At 35.1% G+C, this 19,202-nt stretch overlaps 1 protein-coding gene across 1 annotated transcript in view; it reads left to right on the top strand.

The window, feature by feature from the left end:
• The first annotated feature begins 7,280 nt into the window (after positions 1-7,280).
• Positions 7,281-19,202, top strand: part of LTK (leukocyte receptor tyrosine kinase) — a 400,559-nt gene continuing 388,637 nt past the window's right edge. Inside the window, exon 1 of the mRNA XM_053697813.1 lies at positions 7,281-7,400. Within this exon, the coding sequence (XP_053553788.1) occupies positions 7,343-7,400 (58 nt within the window). The 5' untranslated portion in view covers positions 7,281-7,342. The remainder of the gene's footprint in view (positions 7,401-19,202) is intronic.

Below are 19,202 nucleotides of genomic sequence, written 5' to 3'. Positions count from 1 at the left end.
CCCTGCACCACTGGTTCAGCATACTGAGCTGAAGAGGTCGCATGTGAAAACGAGCAAAGGGGATTGCGTCCGATGCAGCAGTCATAAGACCTAGAATTTACATGCATAAGGCTACCGAAGGGAATGATTGAGACTGAAGGTTTCGACAAGCTGAAACCAATTTTAGACGTCTCTTGTCTGTCAGAGACAGAGTCATGGACACTGAATCTATCTGGAAACCTAAAAAGGTTACCCTTGTCTGAGGAATCAATGAACTTTTTGGTAAATTGATCCTCCAACCATGTTCTTGAAGAAACAATACAAGTCGATTCGTATGAGATTCTGCTAAATGTGAAGACTGAGCAAGTACCAAGATATCGTCCAAATAAGGAAATACCATAATACCCTGTTCTCTGACTACAGAGAGAAGGGCACCGAGAACCTTTGTAAAAATCCTTGGACCTGTTGCTAGGCCAAACGGCAGAGCCACAAACTGGTAATGCTTGTCTAGGAAAGAGAATCTCAGAAACTGATAGTGATCTGGATGAATCGGAATATGCAGATATGCATCCTGTAAATCTATTGTGGACATATAATGCCCTTGCTGAACAAAAGGCAGAATAGTCCTTATAGTTACCATCTTGAATGTTGGTATCCTTACATAATGATTCAATATTTTTAAATCCAGAACTGGTCTGAAGGAATTCTTCTTCTTTGGTACAATGGAAAGATTTGAGTAAAACCCCAGCCCCTGTTCCAGAACTGGAACTGGCATAATTACTCCAGCCAACTCTAGATCTGAAACACATTTCAGAAATGCTTGAGCCTTCACTGGATTTACTGGGACACGGGAAAGAAAAAATCTTCTTGCAGGAGGCCTTATCTTGAAGCCTATTCTGTACCCTTGTGAAACAATGTTCTGAATCCAAAGATTGTGAATCGAATTGATCCAAATTTCTTTGAAAAATCGTAATCTGCCCCCTACCAGCTGAGCTGGAATGAGGGCCGCACCTTCATGTTGACTTGGGAGCTGGCTTTGGCTTTCTAAAAGGCTTGGATTTATTCCAGACTGGAGATGGTTTCCAAACTGATACTGCTCCTGTAGGGGAAGGATCAGGCTTTTGTTCCTTATTGTGACGAGAGGAACGAAAACGATTAGTAGACCTAAATTTACCTTTAGATTTTTTATCCTGTGGTAAAAAAGTTCCTTTCCCTCCAGTAACAGTTGAAATAATAGAATCCAACTGTGAACCAAATAATTTATTACCCTGGAAAGAAAGGGAAAGCAAAGTTGACTTAGAAGACATATCAGCATTCCAAGTTTTAAGCCATAAAGCTCTTCTAGCTAAAATAGCTAGAGACATATACCTGACATCAACCCTGATGATATCAAAGATGGCATCACAAATAAAATTATTAGCATGTTGAAGAAGATTAACAATGCTATGAGAATTATGATCTGATACTTGTTGCGCTAAAGCTTCCAACCAAAAAGTTGAAGCTGCAGCAACATCCGCTAAAGATATAGCAGGTCTAAGAAGATTACCTGAACATAAGTAAGCTTTTCTTAGAAAGGATTCAATTTTCCTATCTAAAGGATCCTTAAAGGAGGTACTATCTGCCGTAGGAATAGTAGTACGTTTAGCAAGAGTAGAGATAGCCCCATCAAAATTAGGGATTTTGTCCCAAAACTCTAATCTGTCAGCTGGCACAGGATATAATTGCTTAAAACGTTTAGAAGGAGTGAATGAATTACCCAAATTATTCCATTCCCTGGAAATTACTTCAGAAATAGCATCAGGGACAGGAAAAACTTCTGGAATAACTACAGGAGATTTAAAAACCTTATTTAAACGTTTAGATTTAGTATCAAGAGGACCAGATTCCTCTATCTCTAATGCAATTAAGACTTCTTTAAGTAAAGAACGAATAAATTCCATTTTGAATAAATATGAAGATTTATCAGCATCAACCTCTGAAACTGAATCCTCTGAACCAGAGGAAACATTATCAGAATCAGAATGATGATGTTCATTTAAAAATTCATCTGAAAAATGAGAAGTTTTAAAAGACCTTTTCCGTTTACTAGAAGGAGGAATAACAGACATAGCCTTCTTAATGGATTTAGAAACAAAATCTCTTATGTTAACAGGAACACTCTGAGTATTAGATGTTGATGGAACAACAACAGGTAATGTAACATTACTAAAGGAAATATTATCTGCATTAACAAGTTTGTCATGACATTCATTACAAACAACAGCTGGAGGAACAGATACCACAAGTTTACAGCAAATACACTTAACTTTGGTAGATCCAACATCAGGCAGTGATTTTCCAGAAGTATCTTCTGATTCAGGGTCAATCTGAGACATCTTGCAATATGTAATAGAAAAAACAACATATAAAGCAAAATTGATCAAATTCCTTAAATGACAGTTTCAGGAATGGGAAAAAATGCCAGTGAACAAGCTTCTAGCAACCAGAAGCAAATAAACAATGAGACTTAAATAATGTGGAGACAATAATGACGCCCATATTTTTTAGCGCCAAAAAAGACTCCCACATTATTTGGCGCCTAAATGCTGTTAGCGCAAAAAATGACGCCACATCCGGTAACGCCGACACTTTTGGCGCAAAAACGTCAAAAAAATTACGCAACTTCCGGTGACAAGAACGACGCCGGAAATAACAAATCATTTTTTGCGCCAAAAAAGTCCGCGCCAAGAATGACGCAATAAAATTAAGCATTTTCAGCCCCCGCGAGCCTAACAGCCCACAGGGAAAAAAGTCAAATTTTAAGGTAAGAAAAAAAAAAGGATTATTCAAATGCATTATCCCATATAATGAAACTGACTGTCTGAAATAAGGAATGTTGAACATCCTGAATCAAGGCAAATAAATGTTTAAACACAATTATTTAGAACTTTATATAAAAGTGCCCAACCATAGCTTAGAGTGTCACAAAAATAAGACTTACTTACCCCAGGCCACTCATCTACATGTAGTAGAAAGCCAAACCAATACTGAAACGAGAATCAGTAGAGGTAATGGTATATAAGAGTATATCGTCGATCTGAAAAGGGAGGTAAGAGATGAATCTCTACGACCGATAACAGAGAACCTATGAAATAGACCCCGTAGAAGGAGATCATTGAATTCAAATAGGCAATACTCTTCACATCCCTCTGACATTCACTGCACGCTGAGAGGAAAACCGGGCTCCAGCCTGCTGCGGAGCGCATATCAACATAGAATCTAGCACAAACTTACTTCACCACCTCCACAGGAGGCAAAGTTTGTAAAACTGATTTGTGGGTGTGGTGAGGGGTGTATTTATAGGCATTTTGAGGTTTGGGAAACTTTGCCCCTCCTGGTAGGAATGTATATCCCATACGTCACTAGCTCATGGACTCTTGCTAATTACATGAAAGAAATAGTGTTTCTAGTCTACAATTGTGTTTTATAAATGTATATTCGAATTCGAATGTTACATTCAAATGTAACATTCGAATGTGACATTCGAATTCGAATGTGACATTCGAATTTGAATGTGACATTCGAAAACTGTATATAACATTCAAAAATCGAATTTTTAAGAATATTCGTTCTAACATTCGTTCATTCTATTATCTAAATCGAATTTCTACAATAACATTTGTTCTAACATTTGAATTCGGATATAAACACATTCGCCCATCCCTAGTAGGGATATTGTAGGGATATTGCCAAAAAATACAAACAACCCACCACCCATACAACCAACCCCCAAATAAAATCCTAACTAAAAAACCTAAGCTCCCCATTGCCCTGAAAAGGGCATTTGTATGGGCATTGCCCTTAAAAGGGCATTTAGCTATTTTTCAGCCCAACCCTAAACTAAAAATAAAACCCACCCAATAAACACTTAAAAAAGCCTAACACTAACCCCCCGAAGATCCACTTACAGTTTTTGAAGACCTGACATCCATCCTCAACAAAGCCGGCAGAAGTCCTCAACGAAGCGGCAAGAAGTCCTCAACGAAGCTGGAAGAAGCTAATAAGGTATACCAAAGCGCCAACTATACGAAGGCTGGGTCTGGACCTAATGCAATATTATCAAACGATTACAATAAACAATTAGTACACAAATAAGCTAAAAACATGGATCCATGTATAAACAATCAAATTTATACAACAATAATAGCTAAATGAATAGTTAAAACAAATAGTTATGTAACGGATATAGCATTTAAAATTGTGCAAACATTGCTCTTAAAAATATTCATAAAAAATTCCAAATTTAGTATAAGGCTCACAACAGAAATTCAACTTTGTGTTTACCATATACACATACACAGATTTGTACAGCAATAATAGCTAAATGAATAGTTAAAACAAATAGTTAAATAGCAGATATGGCATTTAAAATTGTGCAAACAATGCTCTTAAAAAATATTCCTAAAAAATTCCAAATTAAGTATAAGGCTCACAACAGAAATTCAACTTTGTGTTTACCACATACACATAATAGGTGAAATATATTAGTCAGTTATATAATATTATCTAACCAATAATGTTCTCGATTCTATGCAAAACTAAATATTGCCAATAGTGACTAATGTGTAGGGCTCTGAGTAAGACCTTTAACTGTGTGTTTACCACATACGCATTGTCAAGTAAAAAATATTGTGACAGCAATAAGCCAATGTAAAGAATGTGTATCAAAAAAGTTGTGTGCAAAAATTAGTGTACAAAAGATATTAATGGTCAAAAAATAGGTTGATCTTCAAAAAACGTGAATTAAGAACAAAGATTGTGAAAAATGAAAAACCAAAAATTTACAAAAACATTGTGGTGTGTTCCAATAGTAACTTATATAAATGTAAATAATAGTCCAAAAAATAGTCCAACAGTGAAAACTTAATAGAAAAAATAATCCAACAATAAATTATAATAAGTAGTGTGTCTCTTTAAGAAAAAACAATAATCCTTAAAGTGTTGTGAATCCTAACAGCAATAGTTATGGTGATTTTCCAAGTATTTTATACTGAATAGCAGTGTCAGTACTTGCTAGCTGTAAGAAGTCTTCATCCAACTGGGCAGAAGTCTTCATCCAACCGGGCAGAAGTCCTCATCCAACCGGGCAGAAGTCTTCATCCAGACGGCATCTTCTATCTTCATCCAACCATCGCGGAGCGGGTCCATCTTCAAGACATCCGGCGTGGAGCATCCTCTTCAATCGAAGTCTTCTTGAACAATGAATTCTCCTTTAAATGAAGTCATCAAAGATGGCGTTCCCTGAATTAAGATTGGCTGATAGAATTCTATCAGCCAATCAGAATTAAAGGTGAAAAAATCCTATTGGCTGATTAGGGTTTTGGCGGAAAAAGAGTTAAATACCCTTTTAAGGGCAATGCCCATACAAATGCCTTTTTCAGGGCAATGGGGAGCTTAGGTTTTTTAGTTAGGATTTTATTTGGGGGGTTGGTTGTGTGGGTGGTGGGTTTTACTGTTGGGGGGTTGTTTGTATTTTTTTTTACAGGTAAAAGAGCTGATTTCTTTGGGGCAATGCCCTGCAAAAGGCCCTTTTAAGGGCTATTGGTAGTTTAGTTTAGGTTAGGGTTTTTTATTTTGGGATGGCTTTTTTATTTTGATTGGGCTATAAGATTAGGTGTAATTAGTTTAAATATCTGATCATTTCTTTTTTTATTTTGTGTAATTTAGTGGGGTTTTTTTTGCAATTTAGTTAATTGTATTTAATTTATGTAATTGATTTAATTGTAGTGTAAGGTTAGGTGTTAGTGCAACTCAGATTAGGTTTTATTTTACAGGTAAATGTGTATTTATTTTAGCTAGGTAGTTAGTAAATTGTTAATAACTATTTACTAACTATTCTACCTAGTTAAAATAAATACAAACTTGCCTGTGAAATAAAAATAAAACCTAAGATAGCTACAATGTAACTATTAGTTATATTTTAGCAAGCTTAGGGTTTATTTTATAGGTAAGTATTTAGTTTTAAATAGGAATTATCTAGTTAATAATAGTAGGTTTTATTTAGATTTATTTTAATTACATTAAAGTTAGTGGGTGTTAGGGTTAGACTTAGGCTTAGGTTTAGGGGTTAATAACTTTAGTATAGTGGCGGCAACGTTGGGGGTGGAAAATTAGGGGTTAATAAATGTAGGTAGGTGGTGGCAATGTTGTGGACAGCAGATTAGGGGTTAATAATAGTTAGGGGTTAATATGTTTATTGGCTGCGATGTCCGGAGCGGCAGATTAGGGGTTAATAATTTTATTTTAGTGTTTGTGATGCGGGAGGGCCTCAGTTTAGGGGTTAATAGGTAGTTTATGGGTGTTAGTGAACTTTTTAGCACTTTAGTTATGAGTTTTATACTACAGCTTTGTAGCGTAAAACTCGTAACTACTGACTTTCAGTTTACGTTATGAATCTTGGCGGTATTGACTGTACCGCTCACTTTTTGGCCTCCCTGGCAGACTGGTAATACCAGCGCAAAGGAAGTCCCATTGAAAAAGGACTTTTTGAAAGCTGCGGTAGTTACGCTGTATTACGGCCAAAAAAGTGTGCGGTACAGCTAAACCTGCAAGACTTGTAATACCAGCGGTAGTGAAAAAGAGCCTTAACGCTGCTTTTTCACTCATACAGTAAAACTCGTAATCTAGCCGTGTATTAATAATAATTAGTAAAAAAAAAACTTTTTTTTTTTATAAGAGAGGCATTTTAAAATTTTAAATTATATTTCCAATTTTTTTTTCCCACTGGAGAAACCGTTGGCTGCATTCATAGTGAACTAAGGATACTATTTACTCAATACTATAACATACCAATTTTAAGGAATTTAAAAAGTTCTGTGACCTGACATTGGTTTCCAAATAGACTTGCTAAACAATGCGTTATATCCATGAATGAAATCCAGAGGTTAAAATAAAAGAATAATTCTTTACTGCAGTGCCAAATCATTTAATTAATTAAAGTCATGTGGAACTACTAAGCCACTGAAAAAAATATGTTTATTTCATAGAGAGAGGTTGCAAATTTGATTTGGTTTTTTTCGGTAGCTGACTTTGTAGTTTCTAAAGCAATAATATGTTGTTAGCTAAATCAGTTTATCCCAGTAAGGGCAAAGCTTATTGTTCCTGTGACTCAGAGATGACAGAACAATGAGGGCTTTAGGACCTCTGAGAGAATAACAGCACAGGGAGGTGTAGATGCGTCTATAAGCCAGCAAGAGTTTTAGACCACAGCATCAGTATTGGTCCTGCTCAGGCAGGGAGACTTGCATAGAGGGATTCACTGATTGGGGATTGTGAGAATTGTAGAGACATATCCTGGGGCTGCTGCCAGCTAACATCCTTTGACATGGGCTTTCCCCTCTCTATCCTCCTCATCCAAATGCTACTCTGGGCACTTTTATTGGGTAAGAAACTCTTTTTTAACATGTACTTCATAATGCTTACAGTGAATATAATCAAATCATTTCTAAAGATATTTAAGCATCTGCATGTACAGTTTAAAGAAAGACATTTCAACAAATTGCGTAGAAGAACTTACAATCTGATGTTAATGCTATAACTTCTTCAAACCCATCTGCTACAGGAAATGCTAATCAGGCATGATGTAACATGTTACATGTTAAAATATTGCAAATATTAATATTAACAGTTTATCTCCTGTGAGGGATACCTCTCTCATTCCTATATTTATGAAAGCTATAGAGTTCTCTCTGCAATTTAGTGAATTGGTTCTTTAAAATCAGGCAAACTGCTTGTAGCTTGGTGAATAAAATGGAAATATATGGAATTTAGAATATTTTGTCTCACTATTTTTAATTACAAAAATATATAGCTAGCAATACTATGTCAAAGGTATCTACTGGAACTTAAAATGGCTTGTTAACTGTATAGTCTATAGCTGTGATACAATAATCTTGTTAAGTGCCAGTAGATTATAAATAGGGTACTATTTGTGAATTATACACCTCTCCATCAAACACACACATATACTCACACACTCTTAGAGAAAGATATGTCTATTCACCTTCAGGTCATGACGCTGCAGAGTGGAAGGATGTTTGTGTTGGTTGTAAATGTCTCCTGGAGCGAAGCAAAGGAGGGTTTAGCAAAATCATGAATGAAAGTACAATAATCACAATAACTATGCTTAATCTTCCTTTCTTCTTAAGTAAAAGATTTGTGCTTTTCCATTTCTAGATGTACCTGCTAACATTTTAATATTTTGAAATATATTTGATTTTCTATTTTGTTTTATTGTTAAGGAAATATATCTGTATCTATCTATCTATCTATCTATCTACCTATCTATCTATCTATCTATCTATCTATCTATCTATCTATTATCTACTGTATATCTACCTATCAAATATAAATATATATATATATATATATATATATATATACACACATACATACACACTCATACACATACTTATATACACACAAAATACACACATATGCATACATACACACTCATACACATACTTATATACACACACAAATACACACATATGCATACATACACACTCATACACATACTTATATACACACAAATACACACATATGCATACATACACACTCATACACATACTTATATACACACAAATACACACATATGCATACATACACACTCATACACATACTTATATACACACAAATACACACATATGCATACATACACACTCATACACATACTTATATACACACAAATACACACATATGCATACACACTCATACACATACTTATATACACACAAATACACACATATGCATACATACACACTCATACACATACTTATATACACACAAATACACACATATGCATACATACACACACACCTCTTTGTGGCCTGAGAGAAAACAAACTCCTAGGCAAATTTTGAGTAAGACCAATTTTGTTGTTCAATACCCATACATGAGTATGTCTCTACTAAGTAAACAGAGATCATACAAATTGTTTGTACCAAATAGAAAGACAACTGAAAGAAAAGTTATTTGCTTTCATTTATATCAATTCTATTATTCTATAATATATATATATATTTTTAATTATCTAAATTACAAAAAATTCAGTTATACAGATTATATAGATTTTTCTAATCCATTCGGATGAGATAGGTTTTCTGAATAATTGTGCCACCCATTTCTCTGTGTAGATAGCTGTTCAGGGGTTTCGGCTCTTCTGGGTATAGCTCTCAGTTTGGTCCCTAAAATGTTGCTAATTCATTAGACTGCAATCGGTTTTTTGAGTGATCTTGCCACCCATTTATCTGTATAGTTAGCTGTTTAGAGGAGGTTTTGGCTCTCTTATTTGCAGCTCGTCTCAGTCTGGTCCCTTATGTCCCCACCATGCAGACACCACCCAGCTCACTGGAGCTTCCTCAGGGGTAACATCAGCTTCCCTGCAAAATACCCCTTTATATATAGACAGTGCTTTATTCCTGCACATGTGAGAGGCTAGAGTTTAACCTGTGCAGTCCCTGAGGTACAGCCAACAAGTAAGGCTTTTGGCATGAGCAGCAATATTGCAGTTTTTGTTTAATTTATGCAGATGACCATTTCATCACAATGTCAGGAGACCTTATAAACTGTGTCCAAATTCTGACACCTAAGCATTTTTAAGACATATTTTATGCAAAGACTTTTCATTTCAAAGTTTTAATTTGGTGGCATTAGGGCATTTCTGCCAAAATGTATAAATAGCTATTTGAATTACAAATATGGATGATTTTATACAGAATAGATTTTTATTTTTATTAAATGCATAATTACAATATTTTTTTCAATAAACTCTGATCAAATAAAAAAAATGAAGTCTTTAAACGTCATTTATCTCTTCACAGGTGCCAGTTTTAGAAAAATGTATGTAACAAAGTATAAATAAACCAGAACACGTAATAGCACATTTTGAAGCATAATTATCTGTGACTGTTTTGAAAACCTCTCTATTTTGCTGTGAATTAAATAAAATGTCAAACCTACCATAACAAACATAACACTGTTTCTCTGGGAAAAAAATGTTTATCTTGCTTTGTTCAGAAGTAATTCATATTTTTCAAAGTACTGAAATATACTTGATATAGGCTGTATAAAAATCTATTTGAGAGGTAAAAATAATTTCAAAGGGACATGTACATTTTATTTCCCCTCTCATTATCACTTACAGAAAATAGAAAGTGTTTTGCTTGTGTGTTCAAAACAGTGTTAAACAGCCTTTTCGTGTGTTAACCTCTTGGATGCTAGAGAGGGCTCCAACCTATTGTTTCTCAAAGTGTTTCTGCCCTCATCTAAAGGGATATGTGTCAATCATTTTTGCGCTCTTTTTTTTTTAAATATGACTTAGTGGCTGAACCAGATGAATTTGAATGATTTATAGCAATATTACACAAACCATTTAATTCTCTAGAGGAATACCCTCAATCATATTTTTGTTTTTGGTCTTCTATACGTGATTGTTAAGGGAAAAATAGCACCTTTTCTTCTAGTGTGTTTTAAATTTATTTCATTGTTTAGAATATCTTTACATATAGGGCTAGATTACAAATAGAGCGCATATTTAACATGCACCCATAAATGGGCAAATTTGCCCGTTTACTGGTGCACCTTAAATAACCAGCCATTACGAGTGACCGGTTAAAGCTAACCCAAGCTCACTGTAGCAAATTTCGCTCCGAAAATTAACCAGAGGTCAGACCTCTGGTTAATTTAAAAAATACCCCCAATTGTCCCCAAAATAAAAAGTGTATAGTGCTTTTATATAAATAAAATATATGAGCATCTATATTTTATTAAATAAAAACTGCATGAAGCAGTTTTAACCGGTTAAAGTAGGCTGATGTGGAGTGTACTGAAAAGTACCTTTACATTGCAGTCTATGGGGACTGTGAATTCACTATAAATATATATGCTTATATACATACATCTTTGTGTTAATATGTGTATTTACACATATAAACAAACAAATATATATGTATATACATATATTTTTAAACTTTGTTGCCCATCACTGCGCGACTTACCCCCTTTGTTGCGCTAGGTTCTCTACTGCAACTATCGGCATAAGAAAGAGGCTACCATTGAAGCATTGTGCTTAACTTCAAATACCAGCGCACATTTGCGTGTGCTGGTATTGTGAGTGGAGCGCATATCTCTTTTGCAAGCACTATTTTGCGCTTGACTCATAATCTGGTCCATAGTGTTTTGACCATTAAAATCCATTCCTCTTTGGTTCACTTTTGGAACTCACAGTATTTAAATATTACACTAATATGCTTTGGTAATATTCTGCATAATCCTCGAAAAGGGGTTCAACACATTCTGCGCTATTCAAAATCAAGTGAAAATACACATGAAAAACACATTGAGAAAAAGTAATATGCATATTTTGTTACTTATGCAATACTTCCCCAGGTGCTTTAATTGTAGCAGGAAACAAAGTGGGCTTCATATTGAAAAGCCTTGCAAAAGTCTAATCCTGCTACACAACTTCTACATCTGCTTAATGAATCTCTTTATCACATGCAATGGGTCAAACAGAGCCAATACATTTGTTTTAATCCTCTATAAAATACATATGTGTATTGACTCATGGTTACATAAAGTAGCAGAATAAGTATTCACTCATGAGGTGTATCTTACTGATATTTATACTTGTGCACTAAGTTTTCTTTTGAGGTGATTATGAGCAGGTCACAGGCAGTAATATGTAGCCATATGCATATGTATCTCCAGACTGGTTTATAGAGTTGTGGCTCCTAAATGGCCCATGGGAACTTCTAGGTAACCCTTTTGCAGGAGTTACACATAGTTGCTGAGGGACCTTCATGCAATATAAAAAATATTCTTATGAATATTGTGTCACTTACCTTTTCTGCTCTGTTTTACTATTTACTTAAAAACCTCTGCTCTGAATATCCATATTGGTTCTATTTCTGGTATTCTGGGAACAGTACAAAGTATTATTCAGCAGCAGCAGCTGCATGTCTATTAGCCCAACAGTTATTTCCCATTATTGTAAAGTGCTTAAAGGGACATTAAACCCAACATTTGTCTTTCATTATTCAGATAGAGAATACAATTAAAAAAAAAACTTTCCAATTTACTACTATTATTAAATTAGCTTTGTTCTCCTTATATTCTTTGTTTTAGAGATACCTAGGTAGGTAGCGTGCACGTGCTTGAAGCACTACATGACAGGAAATAGTGCTGTCATCTAGTGTGCTGCAGACACGTGCACACTCATGAGCTTACATCCCTGCTTTTTAAGAAAGAATAACAAAAAAACAAAGAAACTGTAATAACAGAAGTCAATTTGAAAATTGTTTAAAATTCTATGTTCTCTCTGAATCATAAAAGAAAAAATTTGGGTTTTATGTCCCTTTAATATGGATTCTAAATTTGCAATACACTTCTATTAATCATTATTTCTAGCTTACTTTTATATATCCTGTGAATTCAAAATGATTTCCAAGCCATCCATTATAATTATTATTCCTGTCCTATCACGGATGGCTACCTAGGTGATTTGCTTGTGAATGAGCACGGCACAGATTGTATGCACTGTCCATTACAGCCTACATCACCAGCAATAGATCATGCTCATTTTTCCACTGTTAGTGTTGCCAGTCCAGTAACTGCCACAAAGATATACTGCCCAACAAACTACAATGACCTTAATTCAACCTTGGTAAGGAGTTGCACATGCGCTCAAGTACATATCACATTGCGCATGTGGTCTGGAGCGCACACTGGCTTTATTAAAGTGATAGGAAATTCAAAATTAAACTTGCATGATTCAGATCGAGCATTACATTTTAAGACTTTTAAATGCACTTCTATTTTCAAATGTCTTTTGTTCTCTTGGTTTCCCTTGTTGAAAAAGAATACGCACACATCCTACACTATTGGGAGCTAGCTGCTAATTGGTGCCTGCACACATTTGTCTCTTGTGATTGGCTTACTAGATGAGTTCAACTGGCTACTAGTAGTTCAGTGCTGTTCCTTCAGCAAAGAATAACAAGATAATGAAGCAAATGTTATTATAGAAGTAAATTGGAAAGTTGTTTGAAATTCTATGTTCTATCCAAATCATGAAAGACAATTTGGGGGTTTTGCCCCTTTAATATGTGTACATGAGACAGCGCAATAGGATAAATATCAAATGAGGAGGCGTGTGTTTACCGAAGGGCTGTCTACAGTGTCATTACTATGGCACCCAAGGTGGGGGATAATAATAGGAAAGAAGGTGCCTTTTTAGCAATCAGTAAGTTGAAACATTTTATTTTCTTATTTTTCCAAACCATTCCAATACATTAAAAGACTATGAGGCCGAATTATCAAATGTCTGTCAGACCTGATCCGACAGTGCGGATCAGGTCCGACAAACATCGCTGAATGCGGAGAGCATTGTGCTCTCCATATTCAGCATTGCTCACAAGAGCTGCTGGTGCAACACTGCCCCCTGCAGACTCGTGGTCAATCGGCCGCCAGCAGGGAGGTGTCAATCAACCCAATCGTACTCGATAAGGGTTGAATTGTGGCGATTCCTGTCCGCCTGTTCAGAGCAGGCGGACAGGGTTATGGAGCAGCGGCCTTTAGACCACTGCTCCATAACTTGTGTTTCTGGCGAGTCTGAAGACTCGCCAGAAACACGGGCCCTCAAGCTCCGTTCAGAGCTTGATAAATTGGCCTCTTATTATTTGAATTAATTAAATTACGAAAATTATGCATACACTTTAGCAGAAAAATCTCAATAAATAGGAAAAACTATATCAAACATATTTCACTGGTTTTCCACATATGTTTTGCAAGGAAGCATAAGATAAATGACCATAAAGAAAGTAAAACATGACAGCTAATATAATCAATCTTGATGACAACAGCCAATAATGGGCCACTGAATAACGCTCCCGCTCGATCGTTAAATTGCGCAAGAGAAAGCTTTTTGCATGAGTCGGGTTGCGCTCGTATTGTGAGTGTTCGTATTGTGGGGAAAAAACTTACCCCACCCCACCCCACTCTCTATCAACCTCGATGGCATATTCTCATGTGCACTAACTCGACATGAAAATATGAATATTTCACATTCCAATGTTCTTCACATAGAATATGTTCTATTTATTCATAAATAAATATTTCCATATATATGTGATGTTTTTTGGTACAATATATATATATTTATATATATATAGCTATATTTATAGATGATTATATGGAAGTATTTTTTACATACAGATATATATATAGGAATATCTATTTATAAATACTTACAACATACTCTCCCATGTTCAGAACATTGGAATGTGAAATATTTACAGTAAATACACAGTATAACACTTTATTAAATATGAATATTGCATAAATATGCTTGTATATGTTTTCATCTATTTAATTGCAAAGGGCTCCAACACACACACACACACACACACATATATATATATATATATATATATATATATATATATATATATATATATATATATATATATAATATACTGTGTGTATATATATATATATATATATATATATATATATATATATATATATATATATATATGTGTGTGTGTGTATTTATATGTCTGTATATATATATATGTATATTTATATGTCTGTAAATACATAAATACACATATAAATACATATGCATACATAGACATATATCTATACATACATATCCATATTTAGACGTGTATATGTATGTATCTCAACTAATGTTAAAGCCCTTTGCTGGTCTTTTTTTTCTCTAACACCTGTGACCTCATATCTTTGAGCCCTTATAACGTTTGTGTGCAATATTTTTTGTGAATAATTTTTATTAGATGGTGTTATCATGAGTGTAAGTGTACTTTGTAATGTATTTATGCTATGTTTTGTGAGACTTTTTAGTTTCACAAAACAGTTAACCAGAGGTCGAGGTTAACATTCTAGTGTAATTTGCAATTGCACTCAAACGATCGCATTTACTTTCAACTCGTAATATCAGTGGTAAGCCCGACGAGCACAAAACCCTGCGATAAACCCATTATAGCTTGTGTGCAAATGTTTGTGCTCTACTCGTATTCTGGCCCAATTTGTCTGAATCCAGTTTCATTCACTCAATAATTAAAGGGACATTAAAGTCAGTATTTAATTTACACATTAGAGATTAAACAAAAGATCTGCGTACAAAATAAAGTTATAGAGGGAAAAGGGAGGAAGGGAGGACCTTAGTTTGTGTAATGGTTTGGGTTGGGGTTCAAGGAGACAATACTGAAGAGGTTGAGTGGAAAAGATGCAAGTCACTTTTCTGTACCTTCCTCCCACCCGTGATGTTGTTATTTACCCAGGAGAGGATGGGTGTACTGTATATTTTTGTGTTATTCGTATAAAACCCATACAATAACCATTTCCATGTTTTTGTAAATTAAATGGTCTCAAATTTAATACACATTTGTTTTTCATGTCCCTTTAAAGGGACATGAAACCAAAAGTCTTAGTTCAGGATACAGATCGATCATACAATTTTAAACAACTTTCCAATTTACTTCTATTATCAACTTTGCTTCATTATCTTGGTATCCTTTATTAATGGAGCAGCAATGCACTACTGAGGGCTAGCTAAACACATTGGTAATCATGAAAGAAAAAATTTGGCTTTCATGTCCCTTTAAAGGGACATGAAACCGAAACTTTTATTTTGTGATACAGACAGATCACACAATTTTGTTAAACAAAGTTTCCAATTTACTTCGAATATCAAATTTGCGTCATTCTCATTGTATTCTTTGTTGAAGAGATGCCTTAGTAGGTAGCATGCATGTGTCTGAAGCACTACATGACAGGACAAAGTGCTGCCATTTAGAGCCCCTGCTAATGTATAAACAAAACTATTGCCATATAGAGCTGCAGACACGTGCACTCGGAAAAAGTTTAGTCCTGCACGCATTCTAATTTTCCTCTGAAATGATCTGTTTGTAGCATCCCGTGAAACAAAAATAAGCAAACAAGTAAATAAATAAATAAATACGTAATCAAGTAATCCATAAAGTAAGCAAAAGCTGTAAAATGCGTATTCACTTTCATGGTACATCCAAATCTATATCGCTTTTATTGTTCTGATTTAGAATGCTTCTTTTCTTTGTAAATAAAGCTTTGGAACAAAGTTTCACACAAAATAATCCATAACTGTGACATCTACTTTATTTTCCATGACCACAAGGGGACTATATGATTTAACTAAGAGTAAGACAGACTGCTTGTAATATAGATATAGATTAAGTGTTTAAGATAGATAGATTTGTTTGTTTAGCTATTTAGTAAATACATGGAACAGTGGGTGAGATTTGAACCAACAGGAAAAACAATGTCAAACTTAAAGGGCCAGAGAACTACTGGCCCTGAGCAGAAAACACTGCTGATTGGATCCAATTCTATGTTGTACAACTAGTGCTGCTGATTGGATCAGATACATTCTGCCTGTTCTAAGCATGGGCATCATGCTAGATAAAAATTCATCCTGGTAGGGCTGTAACAGGAAGTAATGGACACTGCACAAATTAAGTTTAAAAAATTAAAAAATAAAATTTAAAATCAATTTAAAATGCTGAATATATATTGCAATGGTTTCTATTAAGTATAAGCTACTTCTTAGTGCTTTTTTATTACAAGAATGAAACAAACTTCATCTCTCTTAAACTGCCTTATGCATGTTTACATTTATACCCATCAGTTGGAATGTTTGGTGTTTTTCTGTGGTTTCACTGCCATGAACCATTAGTTTGGTGTAATACTCTTGTGAATACCTTTTGTTTGTGGGAATTTGAGGACCTTGTTTTCCAAGTAATGGGATATGTGGCACCCTATGTTTGTCTTTTAGTGATATTGCTGATAAGCCTCTAGTCTTAGGATTTATTGGTTTCACAACATACCGTCATCACTAAAGATTCAACAGTTCCTGAAGGTTTGAGGTGATATTAAAATGGACATTTTTTATTTGATATTTCAATAGATTTTATTTATGAATGTTTCTTACTGTTAATCATGTGGTTTACATAAAGATATAATTATTTTATTAATTTACATTGTGGGATAAAAAAAAAAAAAATCCTCCTCGTGAATTACTCCTATAGTTTATAGAAATGAATCTCTTCCATATCATATTACAAACATATTGGTAATTTGTTGGCATCTTTTAGGATTAGGTAGTACTGTATTAATATTGACCCATCACATTTTAGAACTGAATTTGCATATTATTGTTATTCTATTCTTTTCTATTGTTTTTCTATTCTTGATTGTGAAATCAAGTAATTTGCTAATTGTAAACACAGAGGAAGTCATGGCTTCCATTTGTGTTGAAGGAAGGGGCTCAAGTCTCTCACTATATTTACCTGTATATTAAAGTAAATGCTTCAAAACAAAAATCAGATTAGAGTCATATTTTAATTAAATGTTTCAAAAAAAATAAGTAAATATTGATGAATTTAATTTTAATTCTGAAATTTAAACATTCTGGACAAATATGGATGAATTTAATTTTACTTCTGAGATTTAAACAATCTGGACAAATATCTAACAAGAAGAGTGGAGATGCTTTTTCAATAAGAAAGCACTTCTGTTTTCTGCACAATGATGTTGAGGGTTGCACAAAACCTTGGAGGGCATGGTGTGACTAGTCGTTTGGTCAGAAAAGGACTGACCATATACGTAGTTCTGGATGATTTTCTTTGGTTGTGGATAGGGATTACTTGTTTTGTGTTTGTATCTGTAGTTGAGTGACAGACTAGGATTGTGAGTCTGAGGTTTACATATCAGGAAAACATTGCAGTTGTTGTATGTGTACCTGCAGTCCCTAAATATGGTCTAGTAAGTATGCCTGAGGGTCTCTGATCCCGAATATGTGAACGTTGCACTTGTGTTTTCTATTGTAAAGGATCAAAAGCTTTTGATAACATTTCCTATAGTTGCCTGACCTAGAATTTGCTGTGTTAATTCATCTATGAAGTAGTATGTTTAGATTAGTTGATTTGCTGTATAATAGGAAATATCTATATAAATTTATTAAATTTTTTTATTGATTTTTGTTATAATAAAAGTGGAATAAATACAACAACTGTACGAGATAATCGTATGTCAAATATAAGTACTGCAAATATCAACGCAATTACATAATCAATACAGACATAATGTAAATTTCGATGAAAAGTGAGTCAGTACATAAGCTATCCTCAATAAGGGGGGGGGGGGAGGGGAAGGGGAACAGAGTGGGAAGGTACATTGAGGTGACTACAAGAAGGGGGTTAGTACAGATTTGTAAGGGTGAGGTCAGATCCACTGTTCGTGTGGTTAGGGATGTACTGCTATTTAGGTTTCGAAGGTGGGGAGCCAGAGGGTATCAAAACTGTTTTTCCAGTCGGACCAGATCAACTCAAAGAGATCAGTTCTACCTGAGGCGTAGTAAATACTCTTCTCCATAGAGTACATGTATGCCATTGTGGATATAATATCCGACCAGGCTGGGGGGAGGGATCTTTTCCAAGATCTCGCTATATTAAGTTTAACTGCTGATAGCAGGTAGATGCAAAGTGCACCATAGTGTTTGGGCAGTTTACAAACACCCAGGTGAAACAGGGCCGTCTCGGGAGTTCTGGGTATGTTAATACCAAAACTGGTTAGTGTAGAGAAACACTTGTTCCAAAGAGGTTTAAGTCTGGGACAGCTCCACCAGATGTGGATCATATCTCCTACGTGCGAGCAGTCTCTCCAACAAGTGGGGGAGGCCTCGGGGAAGATTTTCGTAAGCCTAGCTGGGACATAATACCAGTGTGTGAGAACTTTGATGTAGGTTTCCAGGATGGTGATGCAATGAAGGGTTTTCTTTGTGAGAAGGAGTGTGCGTTGCCACTCTATAGAGGGTTTCGTGAAGTCTAACTTCCGTTCCCATTTCAGAATATGTTGGGCTTTATCAACTGGGGCAGCACCTTCAATAAGGGAGTAGTGTAAGGACATTGGTTTGCCCAGTCTGAGTCCCTGTTGCCATCTAGCTTCCCAAATGGTAAGCTGTCGAGATAAAGATGGTTTGAAGCCCCACCTAAATAGGAAACTAGTAACTCTGGAGTATTCAAATTTCATGAACAAAGGGGTAGATGGAGTTATGCTGAGTTGGGTGTAGGGGGTGAAAGTTGTATGTGGCGGGGTTGACCAAAGGTCTCCCACCTTCGTAATACCCA

This window comes from Bombina bombina, chromosome 1 (genome assembly GCF_027579735.1).
Source record: "Bombina bombina isolate aBomBom1 chromosome 1, aBomBom1.pri, whole genome shotgun sequence".
Classification (NCBI taxonomy): Eukaryota; Metazoa; Chordata; class Amphibia; order Anura; family Bombinatoridae; genus Bombina; species Bombina bombina.
The sequence above is the reverse complement of the archived record's forward strand: the minus strand, read 5'-3'. Positions and strand labels throughout refer to the sequence as shown.